Raw genomic sequence first — 19,370 nt, forward strand, 5'->3', positions numbered from 1 at the left:
CCCAGAAAGTGTCAGATCGTCTAAATATTGCTCCATTCCGGTGTTAGAGACCTCGAAAATTTCGACCACGTAGAACGTGTTGCGCGTCGTATGTAGTGTTTACAATGAAAAAAGTGCACTTAAATCTGATTCGGTTGCGGCGGGTGACGTATCTAGCACGATATTTGCTCAAAAGCGCGTCACTGCGCCAGAAACCTCGTGGTACCGTAACGCTGTAGAAAATAGATAATCACAAGAGACACAATAAACGTATCATCACTATGCAAAGTTAATGTTAAAATGATACAATAGCCCTGCATTAACAGATTAATCCACATAAACACTATATTTCTACAGATGCCACCGATCGGTAAATCGAACATGTTTTTGAAGATAAATCGTCTTACGGAACGATAGCTGATAGAATTCGTTTCTACATTGAAAGATTTCTTTTCTAATCTCCGTTATGAGTGCTGTCTTTGTTAAAGTGTTATCATCTCTATCCGAATCTATTGTTGCGGCAAGATTAGATACAAACTCGTCTTACCGACATTGTCTTTCTGAAAACTGATGTGATCAGATTAAACATTGCTGGAGTTTGCAGCGTTCTCAGATAAATTAGACGTTACAGTTCTGGTAAAACATTCTCCTGCTCCAGTTAAAAGGTCCGTACAGCGTCAATACCTGCACTCATTAATGCAGCATTGGTGTTGTCGTGCGTGGACACGTGTCTTTCCATTTTAAAACAGGTTTTTAGAGACAGGTTTTAAACTTACAGCTTCAGATAATTTACCCTTCAATTGTTTCACCCTCGAGTTGCTGTACCTCAAACGACACGTTTTGTGATATCTACCTAGCTTGCTATAGAGATATTTTCCGAGACTCTCAGGGTTAAGAACAGGGCACTTGTTCATGTGCGAATCAGGATTAACATCGATGTTGCACAGATCCTGACGATTTCTGTAGATGTCCACAGATAGTATGTTGCGAAATCGACGAAGAAACTTTTATCTTTTCCTTGAATCAGACTATCCTTTTTCGTTTCTAACGTCTAGGGAAATTCGTATTGTTAAAGAAGAATAACCTCTCATACTCTTAAAATTAAATCGAGATAATATATGTATAATAATTATATTTGCGAGAAAAAGTTTCACACAAACCTGTTCAACCTGGCATATGAAACACAAGTCTCAGTCCATTTCAAACAAATCAACATCTGGTCCACTTGATTGGGAACTAAATGAAGAAAGTCTCCACATTTTCTTAGTTCTATTCGAGGAGGCCGAGGGTGACAAAGGCGGGACTTTTTCCACTTGGATGGCAATAGCTTCTTCAATCTTCATCACAAGAGGATTCGTCAATTTCAGAAACAGCACTGTACACCTGCAAATACTTTATTACTTCCCACATTTATATCAACAGTATCATATCACATAAGTTTGAGATCGTACAAGTGTTATATCATTTTAAAAGTTTGCAAATCCGATAGAAATGGATTAAAAATTACTACTCGCTGTCTATTTAACTTTGAATGATAATGTTTTTAAATGTTAGTAAAACAGGAGGAAACCACTCACCCTGTTATAGTTGTCTTTTACATAGTTAAGACACTGAATACACAAAAAAGAGGTTTGCTTTGGTGAGCACAACCCAGGATTGATCTTCTGCAGCAGGGCGAGGAATTCTCTAGACTGTTTTGTCATTCGTTCACTTTCAGAGCGGAAGAAAACTGTTTCATTAAAATCCTTTATTTCTATTCGGGTACAGATACAGCACTCTGAAAATTGATGAATGATCACATTTTTGTATACCCTACGGCAAAGTCTTATGTCTGTGGTAAAAGAATGATATTCTTTAAATAGTTTTTTATTAAAGCCTAAACTTAACTTCTACCAATTCAAAATTGTTTACGTCGGTCTCCCCTCCTTGAGCCACTTTTCACATAGCTATTGAGTATAAATCACTCTAGCACAAGCGACTTTCAAACCCCCTCCCCTAGGCTGGATTAGGTTATATGTGAACTGTGCTCTAGTGCATGACTGACTTTACATAATGCAGAGCATGCAAAGTTTTGATGTTTCATAAACTTATGAATAAAGTTTTAAAAATCGTGACATAAAAAGCAGTGGTCGCCCGGTGCCCCGGCCAAAATCACAACCCCCAGCCCCGGCCAAAAATTGGCAATTCGCCGGGGGTAAACACCGGCCCCGGCCAATAAATTTAACCCCGGCCAATTTTCAGTGGTCAGCCCGGGGGGATACAACGGTCATTAATGTGCATTAATGGGCATAAATGGGCATAAATGGGCATTAATGTGCATTAATGTATATGTATATTTCAGCAAAATTCTATAATACTGACATTAATGACCGTTGTATGCCCCCCGTCAGCCCCAGCCCCAGCTATATTGGGGCTCCCCGGCCCCGGTCAGAATCCTGCCCCCGGTCGACCACTGATAAAAAGTTAACTCACTGGATTTGTCCAAAAGCGAGAGAAAGTACTGAGAAAGCACTTATACGTCACCACCAGAGGGCCTAGAGAGGTTATCTTTGTCTGTTTAATTGAATATTGAGTATATAATATGAGATTTAAGATGAACATGATAGATATAATGTCCAAATTCTAAAGTTCCACCAAAATTGAGTCACATTAAACTTGGTTAACACAACAATTTTCTTCATTATAGTAGGTGATTTGACATAATGAAGTGTAAACTAAATTATTATTTATAATAATTACCTGTCGGAGGGATTTAAGTGTTCCTTTGAACAGTCCTTTTCTGGAAGGTTGAGAGCTTTCAATACATCCAGAGAGCCAAATTGGATTTGTCCTTCTTTCGGGCATTATATGCAGTCTTTGATATGATGCCTTGTACATTTTGAAACCCTGCAGTTATCATTATTCAATACTTATAGAGCCTTAGATAAGGGGTTAGGGGTCGTTCACATAATATTGTGTAATTGTAATATAGTAAGGTTACTGTACATTTCCAACCCTTTGTCATGTATATCACAACAGATGATGTTAAAAGCATAATAATATTATGATACAGTTTTACAGTTTTTGTTACGTGTTGATAATCTAGCTCTTATCTCTATTTTATCGCTACATTACAACTGCCGGTTGGATCACTGAACTCGCGGAAGCTACGAACCGTGACAATAAATCTGAGTTTTCAGTTGAAACGTTCAAAAAGCCAGTGAAGTCAGTTTCAGTAAAACATTTGTAATTTGTATTCTGCGTATCAGACTACCGATAATCATGTAAGTACGTTTCTGGATAACAAGAAAGATATGGAGGAGTTGAAGAGCGATCTTATCCGATCGCAAAGTACTGTTATCAAGCTGCATGCTGAACTTCTGGAAACTAAATCGAAGCAGTTGGAATCCGTGCACTCTAACGTCAAGACCGCCGTTCAAGACACTGTCCAAGCTGAGATGAACTCATACAGTCAAGCTGTGACTAAAAATGCACCTGTGCTTGCAGAAGAGAGTTTAAAAAAGGTTGTACAGAATTGTACAGAATGCTGTATCGGAAGAGGATCGCAGTAGGAATGTGCTCATCTTTGGTTTGAAGGAGACTGATGAAGAGGAACTGTGCAATAAAGTTACCGTGATTTTTCAGCAGATTGAAGAAAAACCACGTTTTGAAGCTATCTGGGTTGGGAGAAAATCAGCCAACAAGACGAGACCAGTCAAAGTTTCGCTAGGTAATTCTAACTTACCGTTCATGAGATATTAGTAAATGCCAAAAAGCTGAGACTGTGTGAAGATCATAAGACTGTTTTCATCTCTCCAGATCGATCACCTGAAGATCGAGCTATCCATCAGCGGTTGGTCTTGGAAATGAAACAGATAGCCAAAGCAGGCATGGCTCCACCGTGTAGGTTCGGGTGGGTGCGCACCCACCCAAAGGATGTTGCACCCACCCAAACGATTTGAAAATGTTCACACAAAAATTGTCAAATTTTGTATAAACTAAGGGTCAATTGACTTCTGTTATCAATTGAGACTGTTTTGGAGATATTAAAATACGTTTAGGAGAGTAAAATTCCAAAATTTTCCAGGGGGCTTCACCCCCCCCCCCCCCCCGCCGTGCACCAAGCTGCACCCACCCAAAGTTTTTGAGCTGGAGCCATGCCTGAGCCAAAGAAGACACAAAAAAACATTATTATATCAGAAGTGGTAATATTTGTAGCTAGGACAAGATGTTAGAGAGTGATACATAATAATGAGTGATATACATCCATAAGTTTTTAATTTTGATTGTTGATATAAGCGGGATAAAAATAATTTATTTCATTTGTATTGGACGGGACATACACATTACACATATTACACAAAGATGCTACGTAGTTAGTTAGTAGTTAGTAGGAGACGGGAGCTTTCTAAGCTTTCCGTAGTGCCCCCAACCTGCTTTCAGATATGGGGGTCATATATGCCTTCAGTTTCCACCCGGTAAACCTGGTCGGAGAGCCCCCAGGTTTCAACTGCGCATGATAATATAGCCGTGCGGGTAATAAATCCCGGGTTGGCTTCTCGTGTATTCAGTAGTGTGGCCGACCCCACTACTCTGCTGCGCGTTGCCGTGTTGGGGTGCTATCCCGGCGCGCGCCGGAGCTAGCCCCTCTCCCCGGCCTCCACGCACTTCGGCTATTTTGCTATATCAGAATTGAAATATGCGTTCGTTTTGCGTACTGTATTTTTGGTATGATAATTATTTGTAGAGAATCAGAGCTGCCATGCCGCTCGCCCGAGCGTTCAGAGTTTGGTGCTGTATGGTGCTGGGTATCTCATGGAAGGACAAGGTCAGCAATATAACTTTGTATGGTAGTCTACCAAGGCTGTCAAACAAGTTACGAAGCAGGAGACTAAAAATAGCGGGACACTGCATCAGACATCCTGAGCTACTTGCCAGTGATTTAGTCTTATGGAAACCTATGCATGGTAGAGCACAGCAAGGCCGACCAAGACAAAGCTACTTGTCTATGTTACTGAAGGAAATTGGGACAAACTCAAAAGAGGAACTGTGAACCCTGATGCGGGACAGGGATATATGGAGGGGGTTATCTGGCGTAGATCGGACTTAGTTCCGAAAAAATAGTAGTACCTATTTCATTAATAACCTGCATAGCTGAAAAGTTGATTGATGTAGTTTCGATAAACAGGGCGTCGTTCAACTACACTCATTTCGTTCCAAGCTGGAATGTAGTATTGTTTAGTGTAGGTTTGTTCATGTACCTCTCATCATCAAAAGGTTTCAACTTATACAGCATCGATAACATCATCTAACAAAGCTGTTTGAACAACTTAAGATTCAGTTAAAATTACATTATTCAGATACAGTTTGTGAAATGAAACATTGTCAGCCTGTATTTAATTAATTATAATAATTATGGTAATTTAGCTAAAAATCAAACCATTTGAGTTTTCATTGTTATCAAAATAATGTCGATCTAAATTCGTCTTAATCTGCATGGCTGTGAGCGGATTGAAGTCTTTTAACAAACCACACAAGCTTCTTTTATCAAGAAGATTCTTGAAGTGATCCGAATGTACACAGAGAACTGTCTTAGCTAGTTCTGGGTCCATAAACATGTCACCTTCTTTCTAATGGTGATTGTCAAGTTTGTTCAGCAACATAATTCAGAATTACAGAAATTATTTGAATCTACTAGAGATGAAATGGCTTAAATAACAAGCAATAGATGTAACTAAACAATTAAATACATATTGTAGTTTGACTACTTCTTTGAAACAATCAAAGAACGGGGGAGCTAAGGGAATGATTGCTCAAAACGAATGATATCTTCATGAATTCAATGCAGCATCTATACATTTATTCGAAATTAGTGATGGATGAGGGGGTTTAAGTCAGGCATTCCTGACATTTACTCTGATGTCAGGGGCCTTTTATATATTAGTGAAACAAATTTTTTTTTTTAGTGAAACAAATTTAAAATTTTATCCTTTATTTTACAATCATAATATAATAATATTTATAAGCCTCCGTTTTGAAAGTTTTAAATTTTAATACATTCACAATTCTATTTAAAATTCAATTTTATGTACAAGTCAATAACTGGCCGCCAAAGCCGCGCATTCTTGAAAACAGGATTAACTTGATTATAGTTATACGACTATGTAAATTTAAAACTATCCGTGGTTTTTTCTTTTAAATAAATAAATTATAATTTTACCTAAGTCCAAAGCCAGCTTTAAAAAATTTACTATTAAATCATAATATATCGTCAACTTTAAATATTTACAATGCAACAATTCATTAATCTGTAAACACGCTTACTCCAGCCCCTAAACGCATAAATTGTTATGCGGCGCGGCTCAAGCCGCGCACGCACGTATTATTTTATACTGTTTGCTTTCTAATAAATATCGTGCCAATGTGTACGTCTAAATTGTAAACGTTCATGTTTTGTGTAAAGTGAATCCAATTGGGACTAGTGACAAGGATAAGGACCCAAGTGCCTGTACGGCTTTTTCGGGCCCCTGTGGACCACTACTCTTGAAATCACTCTACAACATTGAACATCTATATCTACTACGTCATTTGGCAATTGTTGTCATTAATCTAACTTTCTAATTAATTGCCGAGGGGGAAGAGTAAACGCTTCACATTAAAATTCAATATACAAAATTCAAAACCATCAATACGGTATTAAATATTATGGACAAGTCTATAGATCTATTTCGTAGTCATATATTCACATGATTTGCTTTATATTATCTTAATACTGTAATGAAGTACAGTAGGATTTGTGTTTCGAGAAAGAAAGGTTGCGGTCAAATTATTAACAAAAGTAAACAAAAGTCCATCAGGGACTCCGTGGAGTCGAAAAAGGTACACGGCTGCTGTCTGGTGCTGCTAGGCATTTATTGATCAAGATGTTTTATTGTATTGATTTATAATGATTCTATTGTTCGTGACTAATCAAGTTCTAAGTGGAGGTATAAAGTGCTGCTCAAGATACTTCGTCATCTCATGTCCAGTATAATGATTAAGATAGTATACAATGCAGTTTTAGTAGTTGACCCAAACAGTTAAGTCCGTCATAACTCACAATCGTTAAGTCGTCGGTCAATTGTCAAAGTCGTCGTGTGTTTATTCGTTGAGATAGCAGCAAGATAAGATGTTACGCGCGCGCGCGTTTAATCCCGTCGACGTGAGATGTGACAATGAAAACGCCATAGAATTATTATTTTCGCGCGTTACGTAGAGTTTACCAGTGTGTAATACTAGTTAACACTGGGTGTACACTGAGTGTAAGTGTAAGTTTCATATACAAGCCGTTGAATATTTCCAATTTTGAGTGTATCGTGAGCATGTTTTGCAGTGCGATTGCTCGGTACTAGTGTGTTTGTGTATATATATATATATCATTTGTGGAGTATGGTGTAAGTAATGTTTTTGGTTGGAGTGCAGTGGTTATATGTATGAGAAAAGATATATGGTCATTTTAGTAACTCAAATAAATCAGAACTTGAGCTCATTTGTGGCAAAATTAAGCTCACACCAAAATGTATTATATTTGAGTATAATACATTTTACCTTATAATTAACCATCACTCCCGTCTAGGAAGTACTATGTATTTGTGTATGTAATTGAGATCGTATCAGCGCCTTTCATTCTACTCAACGCGTTTCATTCTCATATATGTCAAGCTTGTTTAGAGTAGAATGAAACGCGTTGAGCAGAATGAAAGGCGCTGATACGATCTCAATTACATACACAAATACATAGTACTTCCTAGACGGGAGTGATGGTTAATTATAAGGTAAAATGTATTATACTCAAATATAATATATGAAAGGCCCCTGACACTACTACTATTTATAAATTCAAAATCATGTTAAGAAGATAGCAGCAACTAATCCATATTATTTACAGTGCTCTATTTTATGTGTACTGAAGAGTGCCTTTACAATATTCCACTTTGTGGTGTAGATTTCCTCCATATCCAACAGGCAACACTGAATGAGTGATGGATGAGGGGGTTTAAGTCAGGTGTTCCTGACATGTATTCAAAATTGCATTAAGAAGATAGCAGTAACTAATCTATATTATTTACAGCGCTCTATTTATGTACTGAAGGGTACCTTTACAATATTTCAGTTTGTGGTAGGGTTCCTCCACATCCAACAGGTAACACGGAATGAGTGATGGATGAGGGGGTTTAAGTAAGGCGTTCCTGTCAAAAGATCTATAATTAATCTTGTAAGGGTACCACACAGTAGACATTATATTGTTGATTGTGAACCAAAAGTTTATTCATACCCACAATCGATAAATTATAAATCCAAATAGTCATATAAGCAATGCAATACTAAATTGGTGAAATTGTATTAACAAAAGGTATACAGCCAAGTAAAGGTATCTCAACAATATAACATTGAAGTATTAGAAATGGCACTCTACTATTATAAAACACTTTACTGTACTGTATTAAACAATATTAAATGAAATTAAGCCAGAGAAGGCATGAACTTCAGAAAAGGACAATACACTAACGGTACAAAAACTTAAATGAGTTTCAGGGAAGGGTTACTAAAATTTTACGGTAGCGCTCGATTTTATTCAAAAATTTTCAAAGTGCTCAGCACCACGAAAAATATAATTTTTTCTTCCGCTTTCAAAACTTGTTTTGACGCTGAAAAACTATCAAATAGTATTATTGAACAGTATTAAAACACTTTGTGGGCAAAAATATTTCATTTTGGATGTATAAAGAGCCGATAAAATTTAGCGCGCAAAAAAACATTTTTTTTGGGAGGTTTTTTGAAATTTTGAACAGGTTAACTCTTATGTGTGCTTATGAACTTAATATTAGCTAATGCGGCATATTAAAATGTATCAGAAACCGAAATATCTAAGCTTTTTTTGAAATTAACCTATCGATAATCCTGAAAAACCTCAAAAAATGACCATTTTTAGGGCCAAAAATCGGTTTTTAAAAAATAAAACCAGGTTACCCCCATTTTCAACACTTCCCACTATCACCAATCGATTCAGGGGCCAAAAATACGTCTTTTAAGACATGTCTGATGACTCTGGTGTATCGAGCAGAAAATCCCCGTAACAGCTCCTACTACTATACTAGTATGCCAATCCCAATATGCGTCGCTATTTTAGTTTTCGAGCTTCTCGCATTATACATGAGAGGATCGACTTCGAGCAATAGACTAACAAGCTAGGTAAGTATAATCTATAAGTATAAACTATAAACTATAATGTTTTCATTTATTATTTTCATTAAAATCTGAGTAAAAAATACACTGCTATCGAAATGTAGTAAAGCATCAAAATTGTTAATGGAATTTATTAATATTATCTATGCTTCCTGCAAATTTTAAAGGAAAAAAAAAACTCAAACTCAAATTAACTCTTTATTTTCACTAAAACATCAAGCCGATAATAGGCAATATGATAATACAAATACACTAAAAGGTGACCACAGACCATATAAAAGACTAATAAAACACACAAGAAATAAACTAAATTTAAGTCTACGATTACAAATTAAAATCTTAATTTTACCTTAAAGTTAGACTTAGGAGTAACAACAAATTTTCAAAATTAACTCAAAGTTAATATATTTTGAGCAACGTTCTAAATTTTAACTGAGATTCATTATGATAAAACAGTTTTTTTCGTTACCAATTAAGTAGATTTGCATTAGTATTACCGATTGAGAGTTTGACCGTTTATTGTAAAGAGTGCGCGCGGCGTCAGGCTGGAGAAGCAAGTAGAGACACAATGCGCGGCTCGTCGTCCAGCACTAGGACAGGTTTGTGGATCTGAGATTGATCAACATAATTTAATAGGGTCACAGCCACAATCAACGAATTCAACGTGGATATTTAAGAAATTGTTTGAATATAATCGACAGTGCCGTATTTTTTGTTTTTGGTCAATAATCCTTGTATAATTGTCTCACTACTGACTACACTTCGTTATCAATATCAGTTATGCGCTACCTTTATTTTTTTCGAATGAGGCCTCGGCAGTTGCATGCAAGGAATGACCACTGGCCAGAAAACGTCCGGAAAGTCAACCCTAGTTCTGCAGTTTACTTATACTGATAGTTTATATAGAGATCATAGCATTAAGAAAACTTGCCATTAAGTAAAAATGAAATAAAGTGACAGTAAAGTGGACCCCATTTTAAAGATTAGACTTCAAATTCGATGAAATAATTTTTCCCCATTTAATCAACAACCATCATCAAATTCCTAGGAGTATGTTAAATGAGTACCATGCATCTCTTATATTGTCTTTAGCCATATTCTTAATCTTCAGATAAAATAAAATGTGAAAGCTTGTGGGGCGTGCTAGCCGGAAGGAGTGCTCATTGAGATTGTCTGGTACATTCTCCACTTATCCACAGCAACCTTGTCCAGGATATGAGTCTTGATGAGTCCCGTCCGTTCTGGGTAAAATGTGGAGGTGCCGTCAAACACTCTGAAACGTATGCGCAGTTACTCAATCAGTAATGATAAAACAAGCATCCTTGCGTGTAGAGTGTGAAACTCACAATATGTTGGTAAATAATTTTATAAAATTATTGAACAATTCATTTAATGAATGAGACTCTCTGCAGACTGTTCAGATGACTAACCGAACAAAAGAGGAGTTGATTCTGCTGTTGCCACAAATAGCCCACCTCACACTTACACTCTCCTTCTCCTTCACTGCCTCCAGCACGTCCTGTGGAGATTATTCCTCAAATTTACATGTCAAGTTTGAAGCTACTTTCTTACCGTTTAGACTTCAATCAATCACTGTCCGCATAATGTACCTGCAAGCTAATCTGAACCGCAGATAATCAAAGTGCTTTTACGAAGAATTTCTTTAAAAACACTTACAATGTAAAGGTCGGTGTAGAGTAGAGTCAGAGATCTGAACCATGCTGTTAGACCAACTTTATAGGATTGTCTACCACTGAAACAAAAATTGTTAGACCAACTTCATTCGGCAGAGCTCTTTTAGACTTAGAGTTGGGATCGGGGCTTCCCTTTTTAATGTTACTTTTCGCTACAGACGTATTGTTTGAGTCATAATGTCCGATGATCATTGATTGACCAACTTCCCAGCAACATACGTCTATCTCTTTTATTTAGTATAAGAGCTAAATCGTTTAACCATATTAAATTCTGGGTTGAAAGCGCGTCATACTAATGATATAGCATAGAGTATATTGTATAGAGTATCTCCAATAATAAGGGGCCTGTACCAGTTCAGAGAATTATATAAATGATTTGCCAAGTTCCCCAGAAAACCTCTTAGTTCGGAGTATTATTTTAATAGCATTTAAAACGCGTCGTTTGAGGCGAATAAGAAAACTAATTACTAATACTACGGTAAATAGTCTGGGTCCTAGCCACTGGTACTAAATTGGAGAAACTCTGATCACGAGGACACTTATACAGCTTCTCGGTTAAAAGCTGCTTACTTCTCAATCTCGCTCAGTTGTAGGTTTATAACCTACTGTAACGCTGGCCGAGTTTCTTCGCAACTCATCGACGATGGTTATTATTACTTCATTTAGCTGCAATATTTATTTGAATTATCAAATAGGTATTGTACGAGTAATAGTATTACCCGTTAATTAATCAATCAGTAGCTTGATTAAATTCTGGCGTGAGGAGTTCTTGTGCCAGCAAGTCCTCGCTACACATTTCAGATACTTGTTTTATTATTCTTTATTTTTGTTTGAAGAATGCAATTGAATGCGCGTGTGTTGAAAGCTAATCCTTGATGTTTATTGTAGTGTTAACATCAAAACAACATATTGATATTATGGTAGATTATAGTATGTAATACTGAAAATATGTAATTTAGGACTAACTTAGTACTTTATTTAGCTACAATTCTGCGTCAGAGAGTGGTTAATGGTTATTTATAGCCACATAAATATATTCATGTTAGTTTGACGCCGATATAACGTCAAACACAACTAAAGTATAATCTAATACAATGAATCCTTGACTTTATATCAAAAAAATTCTATTTATAGAATTAGTTCGATTTGTAAATGCTTTGTTAAGGTTTGCTATATAATAAAATGCTCAATTCCTCAATAATCCAACTTACAGACGTAACAACCCGAACAAGCTTCTGACACAGTACATGTTGATTTGTTGTTACGTTACTCAGCCTAATCGACAACTCTTTATACTTGTAGTTGTAGACCATAATTCTTGTTCTCCAGTCACATAAACTACAGCTATATGTTAATACCCGGCACAATTTGAAACGTCACAATTGTGTTGGATCTGGTCCAACAGCAGACAACCAACTTTCCTGCTGGCTGATCTCCAAACCATGTGCCTCTCATCAGTCTCATACACCGGTCAATAGTGCAATAAGAGCGGTTACCAATATTAATATTCAACACAGACTGGTTTCTCTGTAGCCACAACGGTGCTCATGTATAAACATGTGATAAAGCGGAATAAAGGGACCTCCGCTGAGTAACACGGATATAAGTTGAGTGCCAAATGAGAAGAGAACACTAAAAGTGGGGTGCCAGATAAAAGGAGAACGAGACTAGTAATTGTAACAGGAAGAGAACGAATAATTACAGTGAGGGGACAGGAAAGGAAGGAAGAGGTAGCGCGAGGAAGCGGAAATAAAACGTAATGATACTTGGCATGTGGTATGTCAGCACCGCATGATAGGTAGTGAAATATGTTCCTGGTGTTTAACATTCCACAAAAGTTACTCACTTGTGTGTCTTAGTCTTTTTACCAGTGTTTTTAAATATCGTTTCTAGTGTTACAGTGTTTTTATGTAGTGATTGTAGTGCTACAATGTTGTTGCTACCTTTTATACCCTTATTAGGAATGTGTGGATTTTGAAGAGTTCTTTGATAGCGCGGCTCTACACATGGTGTTACATGAACACTATCATAACAGGAGCCACATTCTCACGACTTATTACGTGTCCAAATAAGGAGAGATAAAGTATTGTAACGTTACTATTCTACTGAGACACTGGAGTTGTACGTGTTATCTTACGGGAGGAGAAATAGTTAACATATTTAAGATAAAGTATATAATCATTAGATATAACGTAATGCTTGCTGATGATTTCAACGTCTTATGATGTTACACCTCAGAGGTGAACCTGGCGCGATGCCAACAAATACTGACTCATTATAGTTTTAACATATTTCAATTTTACGTCAGATGATCAAATTAATCTTATATTTTTGTTTGCTTTTGTTAGTCGTGGCAACACGTGGCAACACTATAAGTTTAAGTAACAGTTTTCAGAATCGGACGATTTTTGTTAATTAATATGACGGCTTTGCTACTTTCAACACTACTTTTTAACAAATCATTCGTTTTTGTGATTTGATATTTTAATAAAAAATTTAATGATAATCTAATCAATTGGTTCAGTTTTTCTCATGCCTAAAGAGCAGAAATATTCATTGTAAAAGTCTTATTTTCGTCTCTTGCTGTTCAAAGGTTTTGTCGTTTTGTGCGGTTCGGAAATAAAATCCTAAAATTAAAACAAAAATTGTTAAATTTCCGGAATTTTAAGAATTCGTCTACACAGCACTTCTTAGGTTGATTAAATGTGATTTAACTTTATCATTTATGGATGCTTAAAGTTAAAATCAAGCCGGAATGTGTTGTTCATACATAGCTCATTTTATTAATCTGAATCATTATCCCTTGTTTAGTTGTTAAAGTCAATGAAAATGCCACTGTTATAAAGTTATAATAACTGTTAAACCTATGCAAACATTTTTACAAATCTTTTGTCGCTTCATTTTGAGCAATTCTCGATTTTTCGGCCACATCACAAACAGCTGGTAAAGTTAAGTATTTGACCACATGATAACTCATCATGTTTCTTTGTTTTTGTAGAGAGACAATTAGAAACAGATAACAAAAACAAAATGGTGTTTTTAACTCCTGGTACTTAAACTGTAATGGTAATACTTCACTTTACAAATCTTCCTTGTTACATCCGCTGGTACCGATCTATCTTTCTTTAATTAAGATACACTAGATCTGTTTGCTGTCAGGAATTATTGAAATGTTAATAAATTTGAACCGGGGAAATACTTATTAATTCACATATAAAAGACATATATCAACATGTTTAGAACTCTGTTTATGTCGTACGTCGGTCGTTTAAAGCATTCCCTAGCATTCTAAAGATTAAAGAACAACGACTCTAACCAGATCCCATAAACTTTATCCCACCAGCCCGAACAATTCATTCCACACGATCCATTCCACTGCAATATTACATTAGACATTTCCAATAGGGTATAATGAGTATCCCATTATGTAATAATACCCCACATTAATAACCCGGCACTGGACTGACACTACAATTACTGAGCACTAATACACTACCTCTACTACAAATATACCTCTGTTGTTGTGACACGGTCCAGTTTGTATTTTCAGCTACACCATGACAACTTGTGACGCTGGTTGTGCTGTTGTTGCCATGGTAACGGAAGCATCATAACTCTGCTAGCGCTCCGTATTAAGGAAGATTGGGAGATCTGGATTACTTTTAACATGGTCTCTCAGTAGATAGTTGTCTAGCTTTCTAGTTTGTAGTTACGGTGTTTTGATTCAACAAGCAGCGCTGGAGATATGTGTGTTGTATCATAGAGCGTGACGTGTTGGATTGTTTTTAACGTGTAGTGCACGTGTGTACTTACTTAATATGGCGTACTTTAGTAGTTGGTTAATGTTATAGTACTTACGACTTGTTAAGTGTGTTAGTTATCTGTTGCAGTTCCTGCAGGACTGCTTTATAGTTCAGGCTTATCCTCTTTTTCAGTCATTTAGTTTGATACCTGTACTACACTTGTTCTAATAGTTAATGATACTGTACTTATCGCGTTTGTAAAATGATCTGATATGAGCTGTGATTGAGTCTAGAACTTCATTGTGAGCTCCCTAAGATCAAAATACACAAAATGGCAGTTAAAATCGAAATTTTCGTTTCTTCTAAAGAAATAAGGAAATCTAATTTTCCAGTGCCACCTCAGGTCTGACTGTCCCATTTTCAATTGTTACCAGGTTTAGTCATTCGATCAATCTGATGTTTATCATGTTTACCGTGTTTTCAATTGTTGGCAAGGGGATCGAAATTTGATATACTGAGCCTAAATTGAGTAGTTGGTTGATTTTTTAACACTCTGATTCAATAGTAGGTAAGTCTCATCTTCGTGGATTTTATAGCGCAACCTTTTGCCAAGGGAAATATTGTTCTTACTTTTGTTTTCATCACAAGTTGGGATATCCGTCTAGTAGTTTAAAGAAGCATATATCGATTAAAAGCGGAGAAATTATCAGTACAATTCTATATCAGGCGCCTTCCCTACTGGACCCGAATCACTAATAACTAACTTTTAACACCTGTAGTCAGCTGCAGTTATTAAAACTTAAAAGCGAAACTTTCGATTTCGAGTTTTCTTTATTATTTGCTATAATTAGTGATAGCTCACGAGACACTAATACGATTTACGATCAGCGTTCTGCCTCACTCTTATTCTAGGTATTTGAATTTCGAGTAAATATGGAGCCTGCTCGAGTTGTTTTGTTTGATTATGATAACTATTGGATCTCAGCCAAAAATCTTACCCAGAGTCATGTTACCATGGTTACAGAGTTAAGTCACGCCACCTCAGTACCTGATTATAAGCTCACCCCAAATAAGTCACCTCGTTTTAACAACTGTATATAGCTTTTTCTAACTTAGTTTGTTTTCAGGAAAACTAAAATCATAGTTTTTCATTAGAAGATTTCCGTATGTGGTCGGGTCTCCAAAAGACCAGGAAATCTTCAGCACTCTCGTGATATTTCTCTCTGAGTTAAGATAAATTAGATAAGTAGCCGAGTCATTGCGCAGCGTGAGTCATGCCCGGATATTATGATTATACTCATATTATCCCACATTATATTACACAACTCGTGATGGTAGAAAGTCACGTTATGTTTCTCGGTACTACAACTGCTGCAATGAGAAATGTATTTATATACTTTACTTAGCATCATCGTGCTTTTTTACACTTGCACTGCGTGGTAACCGTTACGGGGAAAAACTTAGAGCCGTTAGAGGGTTCTTCTCGCTGGAATTCCCGCAATTCCTATGTTCTATTTTTAGCTGTGCCGTTATGAAAAAATTTGGTGAATGTTGGAACCCCTTCAACTCTGTTCTGGAATTTGTGCTGGTTTGGGTATGGGTAAAATATTTCTTAATTTGTGTTTTAGACACCTTTTCTAAGCAACCTCGACGGCTGGGAACCATTGTTGTGTCAAATTTAGCAATGATTTCATAGTCTTCCTTGTCATCTTTTTCATTGTTTCTTTACTTATATTAGGAATTTGACCCAGACATTAAACTTCGTATAATATGTGGCTTTGTTGAAATCTGATTAACATTTACTTTGTAATTTTGTAAGAGTACAGCTCAGTTTTATGGGTTGGCTGGCTCATATTATAACTCAGTGAACCATTATTTACTGGTTTTAATCACCACTCAGCTGTGATGTAACCTTACTCTGTGAACCATTATTTACTAGTTTTAATCACTACTATTAAGCGTGGGAAAGCAGCTCAGAACATGACAGATTTACCCAACATGTGAAATTTGATCAGGACAAATCTTGTCAATACCAATAATCAGGGCTGGGAAACGAGCCACAATTAAATAAGTTGACGACTAAAACTGGATCTGTTTCACTGGAATGTCAACAATTAATTTCATCAGACACGAATCTAAGCAATACCATTACTCTAAATTAGATGTTAATTTACGTTTGGTAAAGATAGCGCCACTTCTTTTAAGTGACACGCTGTTTAAATATTATTCTCAGTATCGATTTTGTTTTTCGTTAAGTTAGAAGCCAGCAATTTTGCGTTTCAACAGTCGATTAGGTTTAATTCTAGTTGCAGGGCATATCCGCATAAATATGCACATAATTTAAATTCCACTATATAGTATATAAGTTAGCTGTTTATTACTGCTCTATAAGTATCAATCAGACTGATTGGATCAATGATTCTGGAACCGTAATCTGAAATGGAACCAGTAAACTAGTAAAGATTTAATTAAATCTGCATTGATTAGATATTCGTCTGGAGCGTATTGAGCAGCATTAGTTAGGAAGTGAAGAATTATATTGGACCTTGAGGAAGTGGTGGAATATTACTGGTGACATGTAAACTTGAGATTAGGAGCTTACTATTCTAGAGGAAGGGTTCTCACAGCTTCATTAAAAGTTTGCTTATAGTCCCGACTCCCGACCATATTAACTAATTATGAGCTTTCTAAGCGGTAAGCTCACTAAGCTATCCTAGAGAAACAGTCCTAGCTGCTTCATTAAAAGTTTGTTTATGGTCCCGACCATATTATAACTTTGTTGCATAACCTGATTTCATGCCCAAGATGTATCATTAACTACTTAGAACTTATCTGCATTTGAGAACTCAGTTCGAGAACACCATGACGATCTCGTGGGACTGATACCTGTCTGTTCTAGAAGATCCAGAGAATATCATAGAACCTGCTCGTTCTGGAAGCAGCTCTCAAATATTTCCTGAACTTTTCTCATGCCTACGTAAATTACCTACGCAAGTTGCCGACCAAAGATATAGTTTTAATCCGGGCCCTCTAAAAGAAACTCCTGCCAAGTCCACGAAGATGTTTAAAAGAGAACGAGACAAGAAAAGAGAGGAGCAAAATGGTTAACCTAATCTCCTGGAGCCAGATTATTCAGATAATATTAATTATACTGATTATTCTCATAACATTAATTATGTGTACACCGCGGACACGCACGGTATGTTCACATATCCACTGCAACAACCGTTTTACACAGTCAATCTGATCTCCCATTTTATCTTGTACAGTAGCCGACTTGAACAATTTTGTCTCGCAATTATACTATATAAGTCCTTCGAATATAAATAGTGAAGTAGTACGAGTGTGTCCCTAAAGGCTAACAGAAAGTCAGGCTTTCCAACAAAAGCCACTCGGTTGTTTGTAGTTATGGGTTACGGGCTACTATCCACAAGGTTAGGTATTTATAAAACCTCGTTAAGCTGGATCTAACCCGTTAGTCAGACTATTTTGATAACGTTATTGTGTGGAGAGCTGCAACATGCCACCCACTAAGCATCAAGCAGTGAGAGAACAAAGTGAGAGCAACAGCCGTGAGGATCTTGCCAGATTTTACTGCTTCGCTGAATAACCTGACAGTTATTTAATGGAATGACCGGATATCAATCAAAATTTGTAATGTACGGAACACGAGTCAGTTTGCTTGCAGACATGCACCTATTTGGCAGTGTAATATATTGAGGTCAACACGAGAATTAATAAAACATGCCCATAAAATGGGTACGGGATCATATAATATAAGCAATAATCATGCCCGAGCGATCAGTCAGTACTTCTAGTTCAGAGATCAGCCCACAAATATCTCTCTCATTAAATTGTCATTCATTTAAAGCTTAAACTGTTTTGATGAAATGACGCTCGTAAGAGGCTACTCAAATTATTTAGCTATTCTAATTCCGTACGGTTGAGATTTACTATAAATAGCAGGATTGACAAGTACTCTGCACTGCTTTAGTTAAACCGATCATTTGGTTCGCTCAATTGGTTCTCCTTATTGCTTCACTTCTCTATACTGCTCTGCTTATCTCCTTTGCTATGGTTACCCCCTTGTATGTCATGGATACTGGTTCTGAACGTTTCGTTTACAACAAGACAATTAAATTTGTAAAGCTGTAAGAGTCAGCACGTTATGCTAGTAATGTAAAGCTACGCCTGACTAGTGACTGCAAAGTGCAACAGTAAGTGACTGTATAGTGAATGTATAGTGACTGTATAGTGACTGCAACAGTAAACAAGTTCTCCCACACTTGTATGATCATTACTCACACTTGTACGTGACACGTTCCCTGGCCTGTTCACTCCTACTTTACACGACACCCAGCCGGTTTATCATCGAGATTGTGACAAACTTAATTAATACCGATAAGACAGTTTACCTGGTTACAAGTCAAAATAACTTTGCGGAGGTTTATTAGGTTACCAGTGAAAATAACTTTGCGGAGTCACCAGGTCCACCTAGTATAAAGTCATAGTGAGACCACACCATCTGACTAGTTCCTAGTGTATCCAATAATAGGTCAGACGTTATGGTCCGCACAATGTCACGTGATGTTACCGTCACACCTTTAACAAGAGTGACAAGATTGTCACAGTTGAGCTGACAAGTCAGGTCACTAAATATGGTGATCTGATCATTATGATATCATTCTGCTGATGATGTGATCAGTATTTAAAGCGGTTGAGTATATTGATTGGCCGATATGATTGTTAG

The 19,370-nt window shown here is 36.7% G+C and overlaps 1 protein-coding gene and 1 long non-coding RNA gene across 3 annotated transcripts in view; both read right to left on the minus strand.

Moving 5' to 3' along the window:
• Positions 1 to 329: 329 nt before the first annotated feature.
• On the minus strand, positions 330 to 2,882 carry LOC134820896 (uncharacterized). Of its 2 annotated transcripts, none has more exons than XR_010160943.1 (5): positions 2,719 to 2,882; positions 2,452 to 2,513; positions 1,557 to 1,756; positions 1,140 to 1,362; positions 330 to 1,030 (listed from the first exon to the last, which is right to left on the minus strand). It is a non-coding gene; the product is annotated as an uncharacterized LOC134820896 (long non-coding RNA). The 2 variants fall into 2 exon arrangements; XR_010160944.1 differs by having other exon boundaries at positions 2,452 to 2,532.
• A 6,306-nt stretch (positions 2,883 to 9,188) lies between these two features.
• Positions 9,189 to 19,370, minus strand: part of LOC134820774 (uncharacterized protein C6orf136 homolog) — a 42,654-nt gene continuing 32,472 nt past the window's right edge. The window contains exons 6-8 of the mRNA XM_063831364.1: positions 10,861 to 10,936; positions 10,614 to 10,702; positions 9,189 to 10,456 (exon numbers count right to left, since the gene is read on the minus strand). Of these exons, the coding sequence (XP_063687434.1) occupies positions 10,327 to 10,456; positions 10,614 to 10,702; positions 10,861 to 10,936 (295 nt within the window). The 3' untranslated portion in view covers positions 9,189 to 10,326. The remainder of the gene's footprint in view (positions 10,457 to 10,613; positions 10,703 to 10,860; positions 10,937 to 19,370) is intronic.

This window comes from Bolinopsis microptera, chromosome 9 (genome assembly GCF_026151205.1).
Source record: "Bolinopsis microptera isolate Bmic1 chromosome 9, MBARI_Bmic_1.0, whole genome shotgun sequence".
NCBI classification, from domain to species: Eukaryota; Metazoa; Ctenophora; class Tentaculata; order Lobata; family Bolinopsidae; genus Bolinopsis; species Bolinopsis microptera.